We start from the raw sequence: 16,549 nt of genomic DNA, 5'->3' as shown, positions 1-16,549 counted from the left end.
CTAGCAGTGTGCGATACTGAAAAAATTGGTATTGATGATACCAAATAAATACAAGGCCATCATTGCCGATACCAATACTGATGCCGATACTTTTAACTTATAAAGGTGGCTTATGAAGGGAAGAGCAGTGTGTAATGATTTATGAGATGAATCATCACGAATTCTGATTTTAACGACTGTGAATTTAATTTCCACAATAATCAGTTAACACAACGAAACACACCTTTCAACTTGTCATGTAATTTGAAACTGGGTTACTTTAAGACCTGGAATGTAAATGTGCTTGCTTATAAAGCACTTTGGTTCAACTTCTGTTGTTTAAATGTGCTATAGGTGACAAATAAAATAGACATGACAGTCAACACAAAGGTTCAGATATTTTTCATGTGCAAGTTGGAGATATATTTTTTATTTCCTAAAAAATAATTTATCAAACAGATAAATTAAGATTCCTGGCTAAACACGTTTGGCTTTTCAAAACACGTTAACATTTAAATAACATTAAAAGAAAGAAAGGGGACAAATAAATAAATAATGCGTTTTAAGAGAAAACTTAAACGTTTGTGATTTTGGTACTTCTGGGCTTCCGTAAACCCGGAAGCAGTCGTTTCACAAGCAGCTAGGGTCCCGGCGTGACTTTCACCGGGGTGTCAGCAGCACCGGGGTCATCTAAACAGGGCAATACTACGACCAAGCTGTACTCCACTGAGCTGTTGCCGAGATGAGGGTGTTAAAAGCGGGCATGTTTTTAGCTAAAACGCATCTTTCGGCGCGAGGAACCGTCACACTTAAAAAGGTAATATTATCTAACCCGGGTCTGCTGACTTGACCTCAGTCCAGTTTGTTTCACAGTCGGTAGATCGAGTGAACTGTGATGGTTTCATATCCTCAGGTGCTCATCAACAGCTGCCGGAGCTGCTCCTCCGGTGTCTTTCCAAGCGAGAGGATCCGCAACATCGGGATCTCCGCTCACATCGACTCTGGGAAAACCACCCTGACCGAGCGCGTGCTCTACTACACCGGCAGGATAGCAGAGATCCATGAGGTGAGTCCGTTTCATTGTCTTTATCAAGCTCCTTTTTCCGTTTAGGTGAGGCTCACGAATGCTTTCCCTCACCTGTGTTGTTTAGGTGAAGGGGAAAGATGGCGTTGGAGCCACTATGGACTCCATGGAGTTGGAGAGACAACGAGGCATCACCATCCAGTCAGCTGCTACATACACCGTGTGGAAAGATTACAACATCAACATAATTGACACGCCAGGTAATTAGACATACACCTAGTAAAAATGTAACTCATTACTGTGGTGCTTTGTGTAACTACAAAGTAACGTTTGCTGAGGTGAGCTGCACAGGTAGGGTAATTTAGTATTACCTGTTCATTAACTGTCAGTAAATGGTCAAAAATGAATCGACAGACTGATCCGCACTCACTCCAAAGCAGTTTTTACCTCTTGCTCTGCTACTAGTGCAGAGGAAGTGAGGTCAGCTATGAAGATACTTACCTGTGTAGGTATTGAGATGTCTAGGAGAGAAGACAATGGACCGTTTTGACCAGATTGTTTAACACAGTCTTGGAGAGTGAGAGGATGCCTGAAGAAAAGAGAAGTGTATTAGCATTGATTTTCACAAAAAAGGGTGATGTGCAGAGTTGTAGTAACTACAAAGAATAAAGTTGATGAGCCAGACCGTAAAGCTAGGGGAGGGAGTTGTTGACACTAGGTTAAGAACAGAGGGGATGATCAGTGAGCGCCTTAATTTTTAAAAAGAGCTCTACAGATATGATATTTGATTTTAGAGGGTTGATAGAGAGGTATAGAGGAGGTCAGAAGGAGTTGCACTGTGTCTTTTTTGGATCTAGACAAGCATTTGATGGGGTGCCAAGAGATACCGAGGAAGTCAGGAGTGACGGGGAAGTATGTGAGGGTGGTGCAGGACATGCATGAGGACAGCAAGGCAGTGGTGATGTGTTGTAGGAGTGACAGATGGGTTTGACTAGGCCCATCCAAAACCTTCATTTTATTTATTTATTTTTTGAGCCAGTCAGAGGGGGAATTGCTGGTGTGTTCTGCTGAAGAACCCAAGTGCTCTTGAGCTTCAGGGCACAACTCATGGTCAGACATTCTCCTTCAAGATTTTCTGCAAGTTGTTCAAGTCGCTCCTGAAGCAGCCTCATTTCCCTATGTTTTTTGGCAAATGTGAGAAGAGCCTTTGTGCCTTTTTTTTTTCCCCCAACTGCTTTCTTATTGTTGAGTCATGAACTTTGACCTTAACTGAGGCAAGTGAGGCATGCAGACATTTTTCTGGGTTTTTTTGTGACCTCCTGGATGCGTTGTCAGGGCACTCTTGGAGTTCACCACTGTTTTCTCCATTTGTGGATGATGCCTGTCATTGTAGTTCACAGGAATCCAATATACAGTGGGGCAAAAAAGTATTTAGTCAGCCACCGATTGTGCAAGTTCCCCTACTTAAAATGATGACAGAGGTCAGTAATTTGCACCAGAGGTACACTTCAACTGTGAGAGACAGAATGTGAAAAAAAAATCCATGAATCCACATGGTAGGATTTGTAAAGAATTTATCCGTAAATCAGGGTGGAAAATAAGTATTTGGTCAATAACAAAAATACAACTCAATACTTTGTAACATAACCTTTGTTGGCAATAACAGAGGTCAAACGTTTACTATAGGTCTTTACCAGGTTTGCACACACAGTAGCTGGTATTTTGGCCCATTCCTCCATGCAGATCTTCTCGAGAGCAGTGATGTTTTGGGGCTGTCGCCGAGCAACACGGACTTTCAACTCCCGCCACAGATTTTCTATGGGGTTGAGGTCTGGAGACTGGCTAGGCCACTCCAGGACTTTCAAATGCTTCTTACGGAGCCACTCCTTTGTTGCCCGGGCGGTGTGTTTTGGATCATTGTCATGTTGGAAGACCCAGCCTCGTTTCATCTTCAAAGTTCTCACTGATGGAAGGAGGTTTTGGCTCAAAATCTCACGATACATGGCCCCATTCATTCTGTCCTTAACACGGATCAGTCGTCCTGTCCCCTTGGCAGAAAAACAGCCCCATAGCATGATGTTTCCACCCCCATGCTTCACAGTAGGTATGGTGTTCTTGGGATGCAACTCAGTATTCTTCTTCCTCCAAACACGACGAGTTGAGTTTATACCAAAAAGTTCTACTTTGGTTTCATCTGACCACATGACATTCTCCCAATCCTCTGCTGTATCATCCATGTGCTCTCTGGCAAACTTCAGGCGAGTTTGGAGTCTGACTGTTTGAGGCTGTGGACAGGTGTCTTTTATACAGATGATGAGTTCAAACAGGTGCCATTCATACAGGTAACGAGTGGGGGACAGAAAAGCTTCTTACAGAAGACGTTACAGGTCTGTGAGAGCCAGAGATTTTCCTTGTTTGAGGTGACCAAATACTTATTTTCCACCCTAATTTACAAATAAATTCTTTACAAATCCTACCATGTGGATTCATGGATTTTTTTTTTCACATTCTGTCTCTCACAGTTGAAGTGTACCTCTGGTGCAAATTACTGACCTCTGTCATCATTTTAAGTGGGGGAACTTGCACAATTGGTGGCTGACTAAATACTTTTTTGCCCCACTGTAAATGGCTTTATAACCATTTCCAGACTGATAAATGTCAATGACTTTGTTTCTCAGCTTTTGACATGATGTGACATGATGTGTTGCTTTTTGAGATCATTTAGCATCACTTCACTTTGTCAGACAGGTTCTGTGTCAGTGATTTGTTGATTCTACAGTAGAAATTAGACTTGTTTGTGGGTAATGAAATTGAAAAGAATGTCGTTAGACAGTTAATGATGTAACGAGGCAGGGGATAATACATTTTCACAGCACTGATGTCATTGGTTGGTTTTCCTTCTGTCCTGATCAGTTTATTTGAGTCACGCGGTTCAAAAACACAAAACAAAAACACACATCCGATATCAAAATCGGTTGATATTTTTGTTTGTTTTAGCTCTTTATAAAACTGCAACAGCATCAAAATCCAGCCTTGCTCAGGCTCTTCTTTAAAGCCTTTCTAGTATTCAGGTAATATTAGGCTTTATTTTGTTGTGTGGTTTGCCACAGAAGCCACGTGAATTAAAATTAAAGTGTGCTGTAGTCTTCGCACCTTAGTGGTGTTGTAGAGTGAGGCGTGATTGTTTATTTGTAATGTATTTTAAACATTTTTGTGCACCTGAGGATCTAAAGCTGCTCACATTGTCTGTTTGGAAGTGGAAAAGTGATTCAGAGCTGATGTAATTGTAACTTTCCTCCACCAAAAATTTAACAGAGGATAAAAGTTGAAAGAACTTTGAATGTTATAGTCTCACGTAAAAGCCAGACATTTTTTTCTCAACAGAGAGTGTCAGTGGCCCCGAGTCATCTATGTTATATGTTAGCATTTCTATCATTTAATCAGAACCAGTCATGCAGTTGCAACGTCCCTGCTTTGATCATTTTTTTTCTGTCAACTCTTTAACAGCGGTAGAAATGTGAAGGGGTGTGAAGGCACATTTTCAGCACTTTCATTTTGAGTGCGTCTGAACTCGATGTGCCTCACAGGTCACGTGGACTTCACCATCGAGGTGGAGCGTGCGCTGCGCGTGCTGGATGGAGCCGTGCTGGTTCTGTGCGCGGTGGGAGGCGTCCAGTGTCAAACCATGACGGTAAACAGACAAATGAAACGCTACAGCGTCCCCTTCCTCACCTTCATCAACAAGCTGGACCGAATGGGCGCCAACCCCGGACGAGCCCTGCAGCAGATGAGGTACGGTTTGTACACGCACGTCACCAGTGTTGGTCAAGTTACTTGAAAAAAGTAATCAGTAACTAATTACTGATTACTTCCCCCAAAAAGTAATCCCGTTACTTTACTGATTACTTATTTTCAAAAGTAATTAATTACTTAGTTACTTAGTTACTTTTTAAAAACACGATTTACAACCTGAATAGGTGATAAAGCGATAGATCTTTCAGCCCAATTCTACTTTTTCTGCATAATCCATCATACAAAATGTAATCAAATGGAAAAGTCTCTTTTTAAAACTTTTATAGTTTTATTAATTTTAATCTTTTAACTTTATGCATCAAGCAAAAATTTAATTATATGCAACATTCTCTGACTGGAAGAAATTTGTTTAATATTTAAACCTATTTTCTGCACATTCCAGCACATAAAATATTTTTTTTTTTGTGTTTACACTCACTCTTTCAAATAGATGCAAGTAAAACACAGCAGAAAATAAATAAAATCAAAGACTAGCGGTCCTGTTGCTCTATTTTCACCTGTACAGCAGGAGTTGGGTAGGCGGAGGTTTACCCTGGTGCAGGTGTGCCGCAGCGGACAGTGGAAGGATACGGCAGTTTCTCTGTGAATTTTCCATTACGTCATAGCGCACTCGGAGCTTGCTTGGAAGTTTAGGGTTTTTTTCGCTGTAAAAAGATGTTTTCTTCCCACGCACAATGCTAATGGACACTAATGTTTTTGTCACTTTTTATGGAATCAAACTCAAAGTAAGGTCAGTACTTCCACGCTTTAAACGCTGCAGGCTCATACTCTCTCCCGCACTTGATATATGATCCATTGTTGATCTGCACACAGCTGTTGTCACTAACGTCGCACTGGCTTATGTCACTGTTATGAGACATTCTCGCAAAAAAATCACGGTTTTAGTAACGCACTAACGCAGCGTTCCTACGGGAAAGTAACGGTAATCTAATTACCGTTTTTGCAATAGTAATCCCTTACTTTACTAGTTACTTGAAAAAAGTAATCGGATTACAGTAACGCGTTACTTACAAGTAACGCGTTACTGCCCATCTCTGCACGTCACACAGAGAGAACAGTCAGACGCATCGGCATGTTTGCCGTTACACCACAGGGCTGAGGACTGAAGAATAACGTGTATGGACTGGATGAGCAAACAGCTTTGAAAGGCTTTGAGACGTCGGTAGAAAAACTGAGGAGAGATTAGTTCTGCCACCTTTACAACCTACGCAAAATTGAAGCATAAACAACTTATCTGAAACCACATCTTGACCTGGTGTGCATAACAAGCATAAACGCACAGTATGCTCATGGTGAGAGCATGCTTTAAAGACAAGTTATTTAAGGAGTAGCTGACTTCCTAAGGTCTCACTTGCATAGGCCCATGTTCTCCAACATGAATGTCCTCTTCAGGCACCACGATTGGTGCTTTAAGCAGTTTTTAACTGGATAATAATACAGATTAGGTGATAATTGTATTAACTTATCAGCAATGTGTGTATTTAACATTTCCATTACCAAACCATGTGACTTAATTGTACTTATACTTTTAAGATATCAGCTGAGGGGCCACAGTGACCTTCTTGGATGGACCTGGGTGCCTTTAAAGGATGTATTTATTATAGGTTGCAGTTTAAAAAACAAAATCATAAACTCCCTAAATCCTTAGAGGTAACTTGAAAGTGACACTGTAGTTGGACTTTTATTTTTAACTCCATGTTTCAGTCTTTGGATCTTTAGCCAGAAGAATCCCTTGAGAAAATGTAGACCAGTCCTTATATCTCAGCTTTTTCATGTCTGACACTGACTGTGTTAAGTGTTTTCATTAATGCAGCAAACACAAAGACTAACTTCTTAATCAATAATACAGCTTGTAAATGCAATAAAACAAATATATTTAACCCATATTCCACATTGCACACTAGATTGCAGTGTAGTAATCAATATTTTTCCCCCGTTTGTTTGCACATTTGGTGTATTCAACGTTTCTTTTCCTGGACTTTTATTATTTTATTAGTTTGCATGAAATCAAAGAGCAGTAAAATGTGAGAATATACAGGAGCTCTTTAGGTTCTTGCAGTAAGCAGCTGTGTGTTTCTTTCTTTGGATTTTTTCGCAGTTTTAAAGAAATTTTCTACTTTTTTTAAGATCCAAACTGAACCACAACGCAGCGTTTGTGAACATCCCCATCGGGCTGGAGGGGAACATGCGTGGCATCATTGACCTCATAGAGGAGCGGAGCATGTATTTCGAAGGACAGTTTGGGTAAGATGAATTTATGTGTAAATGGGTGGTTTTTATTTTCCCTCTGCCATGAATTAGACTTAAGGTCAGCTATTGTACAATTAAACTGTTGCGATCTGCATCAGTCCCATAGAAATTGTGGATAAGACCAAGTTTCCTTACGAGTCTGATCTGTATAAAATATTTAAAGCTGCGTCGTGCTTCCTGCAGGCAAACTATGCGCTATGATGAGATCCCGGCAGATTTTCGAGCTGAGGCCGCAGACCGCAGGCAGGAACTGGTGGAGTGTGTCGCCAATGCTGATGAAATCTTGGGAGAGATGTTCCTGGAGGAAAAAATTCCAACCAAAGATGATCTGAAGGTTTGAGAGACCAGTTTGTGTGAAATCTAACAGTGTCAACTAAACTCCAACAAAAACAAACAAACAAAAAAAATCCTCAATTAAACCCGCTGGTATCTGAGGTATAGTCACTAGTTATTGGTCATTTCATTAGGTACGTCTGTTCAACTGTTCGTTAATCTGAATATCTAATCAGCCAATCACATGGCAGCAACTCAGTGCATTAGGCATGTAGACAGGGTCAGGATGACCTGCTGAAGTTCAAGCTGAGCATCGGACTGGGGAACAAAGGTGATTTAAGTGACTCTGGATGTGGTATGGGTGTTGATACCAGCTTGGTTTCAGAAGCTGCTGATCTCCTGGGTTTTTCCTGCACAACCATCTCTAGAGTTTACAGAGAATAGTCAGAAAAGGAGAAAACATCCAGTGAGCAGCAATCGTCTGTGTGTAAATGCCTTGTTGATCCCATAGGTAAAAGATCAGTAGGGCAACAATAACTTAAATAACCACTTGTTATAACCAAGAAATGAAGATAATGAATGTACGTCACATTGAACCTTGTAGCAGATGGGTTACAGCAGCAGAAGACTGCAACTGACGGTACAACTTACATGAAAAAAGGTGCTGTGGTCTGAGGACTGTTTCTGCTGTGACATTCAGATGGTCCGAATTTGACATAAACGACATGAAAGTATTGATCCATCCTGCTTCTTATCAGCAGTTCAGTTTGGTGCTGATGTAATGGTGTGGGGGATACTTTGGCCTCTTAGTACTATCTGAGGAATGATTAAATGCAGCAGCCAACCTGAGTATTGTTGCTGACCGTGCAGGTTCTCTTTATGACCACTGTGCACCAATCTTCCAGCAGGATAACACATCATGTCACAAAGCTCAAATCATCTCAAACTGGTTTCTTGAACGTGACAATTAGTTCATTGTACTCAAATGAACACCACAGTTCGCCGGATCTCAACCTAGTAGAGCACCTTTGCGATGTGGTGGAACATGAAATTCACATCATGGATGATAAATCTGCAGCAACGTTGCGATCCTCTCATGTCAACATGGATGAAAATACCTCAGGAATGTTTCCTGTGTCGTAAAGAATTAAGGCAAAAAGTAGGTCCAACCCAGTACTGTCAAGGTGTACCTAATAAAGTGACCGGTGATTGTATTTCAGACTTGATACAAGTGGTGGCGATCCAAAGAAGCAAACATATCTGAGAGTCAGTTTTGATCAGTCCGGAAATACCAAATTTGGCATCACCAGTTACCCCAAAGTTTGTATAGAAATCCTGAAAATCATTCAGAATTTTCACATCCAAATTTTGAGATTAACATTTCACATCAGCGAAGAGATAAAGGCATTTGTCTCAATCAGTTTTCACCTCACTGCCTTCCAGGCAGCAATCCGCCGGGCTACGGTGCAGCGTCTCTTCACCCCAGTGTTGGTGGGCACAGCGCTGAAGAACAAAGGTGTCCAGCCTCTACTGGACGCCGTCCTGGATTACCTGCCCAACCCCAGTGAAGTCAAAAACTACGCCATCCTCAATGAAGAGTGAGTATGAAGAGGAACGTCAGTTTGCATGCAAAGTGTCCTGAAACTGTAGATTTAAATCAAAATCAGATTAAAAGTTGTTTGTTTTTTTTTCCACTAACATTGGCGGGTTTTTCCACTCTGTTAGAGATTCCACTGAAACCAAAAAGATTCAAATGGACCCAACGAGAGACTCTGCAAACCCCTACGTTGGTCTGGCTTTCAAACTGGAGGTGATTCAGTTTGACAGAGAGCATCTGTTCTGTCTCATGTCCTCGTGATCTCTCTATTTCTGCACATTTGTGCAATAGAAATACTTCAGTTTGCCATGTTCTGCTATTTCCTGTCTTTCAGGCCGGGAGGTTTGGTCAGCTGACGTACATACGAGTGTATCAAGGCTGTCTGAAGAAGGGAGAATATATTTATAACACACGCACAAGCAAGAAAGTCAGAGTTCAGAGGCTCGTGCGTCTTCATGCTGATCAGATGGAGGTGAGAGCAAACCGGCGTTGCGTCAGCAGGCTGTGAGAGGTCACAGTTTTCCATCTGTGGTTTGCACATTAAACAGCAGAGCAGCATGACTGGTCAGAAAGATTGGGTTCCTCTTTTTGGCTTTAATCAAGTGTGTAGATATCAACCACATCCCCTGTGACACCAAAACAACATGTTTGCACCCATCTTCTATCAAAACAAGATGTGAAACTGTTTTTTAGTCATTCCTATCATCATTTTTAAAAAACAATCATCCTGCTTTTTGTGCTCTCTCTCTGCTTTGAAAGGATGTGGATGAGGTTTATGCGGGAGATATCTGTGCCCTGTTTGGAATCGACTGTGCCAGCGGAGACACTTTCACATCCAAGACAACTGCTGACCTGTCCATGGTAAGAAGCAAAGGACACCCGAAAGACAAAGAAACCTGCTTCTTTTTAAAGTGTTTTTGTGCCTCATGAGAAGCATCTTCATTTGATGTCAATTTTTAACACCCACAGGAGTCCATTCACATCCCTGAACCTGTCATTTCCATGGCGATGAAGCCAGCCAACAAGGTAAAAATACTTGTTTAACCTGAAAGACGTGCCTTTTATTATAACTCTAGTCTTAAATCCACCTCTTTGTCACTCCCTCTTATTATTAATTCCTCTTGTGCGACTGAACAGAACGACCTGGATAAATTCTCTAAAGGAATCAACCGTTTCACCAGAGAAGACCCGACGTTTAGAGTGCATTATGACACTGAGAGCAAAGAAACCATCATCTCAGGCATGGGCGAGCTGCATCTGGAAATCTACTCACAGGTACTCACTTAGACAGGTTGCACGTTTCATGGGACATCTCATCAAATCCATTATATAACGTGGGGATAATTATTTCATCTCCCTGCTGAATCTGTAAGTTTACTCACTTAAAAAGAAACAAACGGGCTTGGATTGGTCTTGTAGTCCATTCCAGCCTCGTGCAGGTCCACACTCTTCTCCCTGTTGTGCATTGGAAAGAAACTGATTGTGTGGACAGGTGTGCTTTAAACACACAAGTTGATATCAGGAGTCTGTAATTGATTGACTGATTGTAATCTGTGTGCCCAGTTTGGATGAAGGGGATCGAATACTTGTTTCGCTCAAGGACATTCAAATCAATTTCTAATGTTTATGTAACAGATTTGTTCCGTCTCTCTACTTTAGAAACTACTAGAAAAATTAGGCTGTTAATTTCTTTGTGAGCAAACTAACAAATTCAGTGAGGGAATCAAATAATTTAGTGAGTGTCTTTGGCCTTACCAGCGTTGCTTTATCTCAGGCTAATTTTGGAGTTTGGAGTAAAGTACTTCAGTAGTATTTCCATGAAGGCTTTAATTCTGCAAATTAACAGATCTCTGTTCTGAGTAACCTTTATGATCTAATCCAAGTTTATTTTTGCTCTTTTTCTCTCAGAGGATGGAGAGGGAATACAACTGCCCCTGTGTGATGGGAAAACCCAAAGTAGCTTTCAGAGAGACGATCACCAGTCCCGTACCGTACGTCCTGATAGTCTTTGTCCTTACGCGCACGCACATACAAGCACGCACAAAATACTTTGTCATTGTAAACAGTTTATTTAAGCTAAAATAGACCAAACACAGACATTTAAAACAATTTCAGTATATCATATACTTATGAGTTAAAGCATTTAAGAGTGTAAATTCTAGGTTTCAGCAGTAGATCTGTGCCTAGTGCTTGTAGCGTCATCATGAAAAAACAACAACAAAAAAAACCCATTTATGCGCCAATATTTGACCCCACAAGATGTGAGGACAAATAAGTGGTCTTGGCTGTGTGATGAACACCCACAGATTAGTTAGTCTTTGGAGATTTTTCCCTTTCATGGCGGTGAGGCAGCCGCTTCATCTGCACCACTTTAACCCCCTCTGCAGGAGACCAGGTAAACAGCATCTTCCAGTGAATGATTTCCTGTATCGGCACAGAAAAATGTCAGATCAGCGAGATCTCTGGATGCAAAAATGTGGCTCAGATTGAATAGCAAAGTTTAGCATGAGTGCAGTAAAGTGCATGTTTAATTTACTCCAACACACCACAAGTACCAAATCTATTAGTATTATAAAAAGTTTTATTTTAGCATTTCAGGCTTTTTAAAGGCATTTTTTAGCCAAGTGTCTACCTGGGACACCATTTCATGCAGCAGTGTGTGACAGTCAAACTCCAGGTGGTCCTCCTCAGTTGTCTGTAGGAAACAAAACAAAAAAATTTTTTTTAAAGGCTTAATACATTTGTTTATATGGCCGACATAACCTGTCTTGTTTTACCACATGAAGGACTTTTATTGACAATCTGTATGTATTCAGTAGCAGACATGGGGCTTAAAGGGGGGGGGGGCGTGATCAATTTCTTATAATAAGCTCATATTTAAATTTTTGTAAAGCACCTACCAGCTGAGTGATGTTGGCCACCTGAGCCACGTTGTACAGAGTGTTTTCAGTGGATTCATTCAGCATGATGAAGCTGGAGGCCAGAATGCCCAGATGCCAAAAAGGCTTCATGTCGGGCTCGATGTGACCGTGGCTGTCTGAGGGAAGTTTAGAGTTCTCAGTTACGTCTCATCTCTCAAGCGTCCTGCGTTCATGATGACAGCACTTGTGTTGTCAATGTTTAGAGGAACACCGCAGCACTGACAGTGTTGAAATGTCTGAATGCAACTGTTGTGCAAAATCTGACTTTCAGTGTTGATTGGGTGGAACTGCAGTAGCTTGGACAGTTAAGCCTGTTTTATTGGACTTACCTGGTAAGTACTGTGCAGACATCAGGGTTTGGTTGGTCTTGTATTTTTGGTATAGAGCCTCTTCTTGAGCTTTAATGTCAATTTTAAGGAGCTCCTCAAGCGAGGCTTTGACTTCAGGTGGCTGTTGCCCTTTTCCTTTTGGAAAGAAAAGCTCTGCAGAGCAAGTCTGTGTAGTCTGAAGGAGTTAAACAAAACAAAGTTAGCAAAAAACGAATAGTAAAGGCATTCTTAGTGAGCAAGAAATGGGAGTGGATGTAGCCCAGATGAGTCGAGGTTGCACCACACCATCATACAAGCTAACATAAGCCTCCTTTTATAGGCTGTTTAGTCATTCTTGTCAGACCTGCTCACACTAAGCCAGACGCTGTGAGATTGTTTACCATACCTAAGATTTATTTGTAGGATCTTTCAATAGGCAGCAGCAAACACAGATAACACTGTGTTTGGGAGTGGGTGAAGACATTTATTCAGATTACCTCCACCCTATTTGAGAGGTGGATCATTACTCTTTGTGGTTCTTAAGAAGCTGCAGCTGCACCCCCCCTCCCTCCTCCACCATTATGTCTTTTTTCCTCACATTGTGGTTAAAAGAAAAAGAGAAAAAAGAAAGTCCTACATTGGTTATGATATCATTCACCGAGAGCTCCAGCTGATACTTTCTTCCGGAGTCTGCCACATCCTGAAAGAAAAATTGGAAATTCAAGTTGTTGTTGTTTTTTATTTACAGTGGCATATTCACATATTTCAGTGTTGAAGGTCAGCTGACCTCTGCGTTCCCACTGTGGACCGTCTGCACTCCGATCAGCCTGAATGGTGAACCGTACCGGGTGTTGAGGTAGTGTTGGACCACCTGAGCTGCCCTCCTGGCAGGGTAGTGATTTGGGTTCAGCTCGCCAGTTGCCATCACATCCTCCTCGGCTCCCTCCTCTGTCCGTGCCTTTATCTGTGGGTGGAAAGTGGAGGGAGAGGGAAAAGGAGTGAATGAGAACAGAAGATGGTTATTGTGCAGGGCTTCCAGTTCCTGGAGGACTTTGATCTTTAGGTGTGAGCAGCTATGTAGACAAACACAGCTTTGCACACAACAGCCACTGAGCAATACAGGAAAGAAACCATGTGTTTTCTTACAGGGTGAAGTGATACGCAGCTGTGAAGTGTCCCAAACTGAATTAAAGTGGGGAGTGAATCTCTGCCAACTGGAATGTTTTTTCCCCTCACAGTCGGTGTTCCGAGTCAGCTGCTCCTCGCGCAAATGGAAAGATAACTTCCCACTTCCTCTGACAGTAGAGTTCACTGAGGACTGCCCCTTTTTAAAGAGACAGAGCCCTTTTTAACACTTCCTCCTGACTTTAAAAAAAAAAAAAAAAAGCAGCGCTTTACAGCAAACAGACCTCTGCAAATGTTTGCAACTTAGTAAAGTAGGTCAAATTTGGTTATATAGTAATGGAGAGTTTCAGCTTCAGTTAAAATATGAAGGAAATGTTCACATTTTAGTGGATAGAGCTGGAGCTTAAGTATACTTGGTATTGGTACAATCTTATATTTGGAGTAAATTAGAGATCCCCAACAGACATATTTATAAATGCAATTTCATCAATCATCAGAAGTACTGAATAGTTAAAGTTACATCTCATCTTTCCTCATTAAAACAGCCTAGGATATGCAAATACTTTGTTATAAACCCAAAATAAAACTGTACATTCCAGTACTTAAACCTACTTTAGTTTCTTAAGAGTATTCTTGGTTATGTTGGTTCTTTGATTTGATTGGTGCATACATTTGGATCATCTACTTCCTGTTGTGTCGCTCTATGTTAACAAGTGTTCCCCCCACTCTCTCGTAGATTTGACTTCACCCATAAGAAGCAGAGTGGCGGCTCCGGGCAGTACGGTAAAGTCATCGGGGTCCTCGAGCCTCTCGAGTCAGACCATTACACCAAACTGGAGTTTGAAGATCAAACTGTTGGAACCAACGTCCCAAAGCAGTTTGTGCCAGCTGTTGAAAAGGCATGAAAACACTTTCACGTGGTCTCACAGAATAAGTTTTAAACACAAGTGGAAGCGATTCCAAATTTAAAGTCTCGATTTTCTCCCTCCTTCCCCCATCGTGCTGCAGGGCTTCAAGGACGCCTGTGAGAAGGGCCCTCTGAGCGGGCACAAGATCTCAGGAGTCAGATTCCTCCTGGAAGACGGAGCGCACCACATGGTCGACTCCAATGAGATCTCCTTTATCCGCGCAGGAGAGGGCGCTCTAAAACAAGGTGAGGACGCCCTTCTGTTTGTTTTTTCCATTTGTGTCCGATTCAGCTGAAAAATATCTGGTTTATGTTGCCGCTGGGTTCACCGTTTTCTCCACAGCTATGGAAAAGGCCAACGCAGTGATCCTGGAGCCAATCATGTCCGTGGAAGTCGTTGCACCCCAGGAGTTTCAAGGAGCCGTCATTGCTGGAGTAAACCGCCGCCACGGCGTCATCACAGGACAGGATGGGGGTGAAGGATACTTCACTCTTTATGCTGATGTAAGTCCAGTAAATATAAACAATACAGTGCTTATCTCCAGTTTCACCTGCTTTCTTGTCCTGCTTTAACTCGAATGTCATCCTGTTTGTTCCAACAGATCCCACTAAATGACATGTTTGGTTACGCCACAGAGCTGCGCTCTTGTACTGAGGTAAGTTCAAAAACATACAAAACCTGACGGTCAGGTAATGTTGAGGAATGAGTTCAATTAAAGTTTGTTTTTCAAATGATATCATAGACCATATGGTAGGTGTTTAATATGAGGTAAAGCCTCCTGTGGATGTGGTGAAAGTGGTCACTCGTCTGTGCAAAGACTGTATAAGTATTCAATCTGTTGTCAAAGAACTGCCCTCCATTTTTGGACATTTGCAGCGGTTGCGTTTGGCTCTGATAAGCATGCTGATCCTGCATGTCCCAGTCATCCTCGACAGGAAACTTGTTACAACATAATGCTGGTCAAGGAAGCATCTGGATATGCTCCTCATCCAGGAGGGCCTGCACTACTCTGGCAGCGTGGAGGGGTGGGGGACATCTTTCTGCTGAATTAGCTGCAGGGTGGGGGTACTGCCATAACAATGACTGGAGCTCATCTCAGGACGTCTGTCCAGTCACATTTCCATCAAGAACAATCAGATCAGAGCTGGTGCTCTAAGCAGAGGCTTGAACACGCATGTATGACAGTATGCAGTCTGCTGAAGCCTCCGCCTGCTATGTAGCCCATTTGTGCTACTTTGATAGCCTACAGCTGGAGTTCACAGTAAAAACTGGAGGCTTCTTGGATGAGTGCGTCAAGTGTGTTGATCAGGTCCTGGATTTTGGCAACTAGATATGGTTCAAAGAATTTTTAGCGAGAAAGATTAGATGGATTGGAGATGTGCACGGACAAAAATAGAGGAAATTCTTGGAATCAGACATGGTTTGTAGAAGAAGACAGCTGAATTGCTAACATGTTGTGTCATTGTTTATTCAGGGGAAAGGAGAGTACACCATGGAGTACAGCAGATATCAGCCCTGCCTGCCCGCCGCACAAGAAGAACTCATCCACAAATACTTGGAGGCTACAGGACAGCTGCCAGCGAAGAAGAACAAGTGGAAGAGCTGAACTCATCATTTTCTCCTCATCTTCAACCACGGCTCTACACAAAAACAAGATTTTACTTTCCTTTAGTTGTTTAATCCCCCCTCCTAATGTCTGCCTCACGTGGAAAGACTATTTATTACCTGCATTTTAGCAACAGTTAAGTCTGCAGGCAGCGTTTAAGCTCAGAGTTTTGACTTGAGCTTATAATGGCTTTTGTACTATGTACAGAAAGGTCTTTATGTTATAATGATTGCAACAAAGACGTATTACCTTCAAGTGTACTTGCATGAGTGTGTGTCAGTCATTGCACAATAACATCTTGGAAACATTTCATCCCTCCCTTCAAATCCAGCTACTAAGCAACACAAACCACAGCACAACAGTCGTCCACCGGGTTGCTCCTCACCTGCTCAGATTCATCCGCCGTCTCAGGTATGCTGTTGGGATGAGCTGACGTGTCCGCTGAGGCAGTCGGAGGGCTGATTGTCACGTCGGGAATCCCACTTACTCCCATTAACACAGCCAGAACGACGACGAGCCTCATTATTTCAAACGGACGCTGGGAGAAAACAGTAACGACTTCAGTGGAAGAGCGCAGGCGGGGAAATGACTGTCCTGTGAGAGTGGAGTTATGTAAAGAGGAGGAGGAAGCAGAGAGAAGAGACTGTCCAGATCCTGCTGTCTTCCTGCAGCAATCTGTATCCAAACAAACTGCTCCACTTTATCTGCTGTGCTCTCAAGCTGCAGGTGTGATTAATCAGAAAGC

At 42.2% G+C, this 16,549-nt stretch overlaps 2 protein-coding genes across 3 annotated transcripts; one reads left to right on the top strand and one right to left on the bottom strand.

Moving 5' to 3' along the window:
• The first annotated feature begins 426 nt into the window (after nucleotides 1-426).
• Nucleotides 427-16,064, top strand: gfm1 (G elongation factor, mitochondrial 1). The gene is made up of 18 exons (XM_085430191.1): nucleotides 427-796; nucleotides 893-1,045; nucleotides 1,131-1,263; nucleotides 4,591-4,795; nucleotides 6,944-7,060; nucleotides 7,250-7,400; nucleotides 8,783-8,937; nucleotides 9,065-9,149; nucleotides 9,271-9,408; nucleotides 9,696-9,797; nucleotides 9,906-9,962; nucleotides 10,074-10,211; nucleotides 10,845-10,927; nucleotides 14,027-14,189; nucleotides 14,299-14,443; nucleotides 14,541-14,701; nucleotides 14,800-14,853; nucleotides 15,673-16,064. Exons 1-18 carry the CDS (start codon nucleotides 722-724, stop codon nucleotides 15,802-15,804), a joined length of 2,247 nt encoding a protein of 748 aa, XP_085286317.1. The 5' UTR covers nucleotides 427-721; the 3' UTR covers nucleotides 15,805-16,064.
• lxn (latexin) lies at nucleotides 10,986-16,338 on the bottom strand. Of its 2 annotated transcripts, none has more exons than XM_085430200.1 (7): nucleotides 16,190-16,338; nucleotides 12,953-13,129; nucleotides 12,803-12,865; nucleotides 12,187-12,361; nucleotides 11,837-11,973; nucleotides 11,569-11,631; nucleotides 10,986-11,360 (listed from the first exon to the last, which is right to left on the bottom strand). In XM_085430200.1, exons 1-7 carry the CDS (start codon nucleotides 16,325-16,327, stop codon nucleotides 11,244-11,246), a joined length of 870 nt encoding a protein of 289 aa, XP_085286326.1. In that variant the 5' UTR covers nucleotides 16,328-16,338; the 3' UTR covers nucleotides 10,986-11,243. The 2 variants fall into 2 exon arrangements, with proteins under 2 accessions (XP_085286326.1, XP_085286327.1); XM_085430201.1 differs by lacking the exon at nucleotides 16,190-16,338 and adding an exon at nucleotides 13,312-13,478.
• Nucleotides 16,339-16,549: the final 211 nt, after the last annotated feature.

This window comes from Copadichromis virginalis, linkage group LG14 (assembly GCF_057382275.1).
Source record: "Copadichromis virginalis isolate Kocher_CV1m ecotype Utaka linkage group LG14, C_Virginalis_male_GT1.1, whole genome shotgun sequence".
NCBI lineage: Eukaryota > Metazoa > Chordata > Actinopteri > Cichliformes > Cichlidae > Copadichromis > Copadichromis virginalis.
The sequence above is the reverse complement of the archived record's forward strand: the minus strand, read 5'-3'. Positions and strand labels throughout refer to the sequence as shown.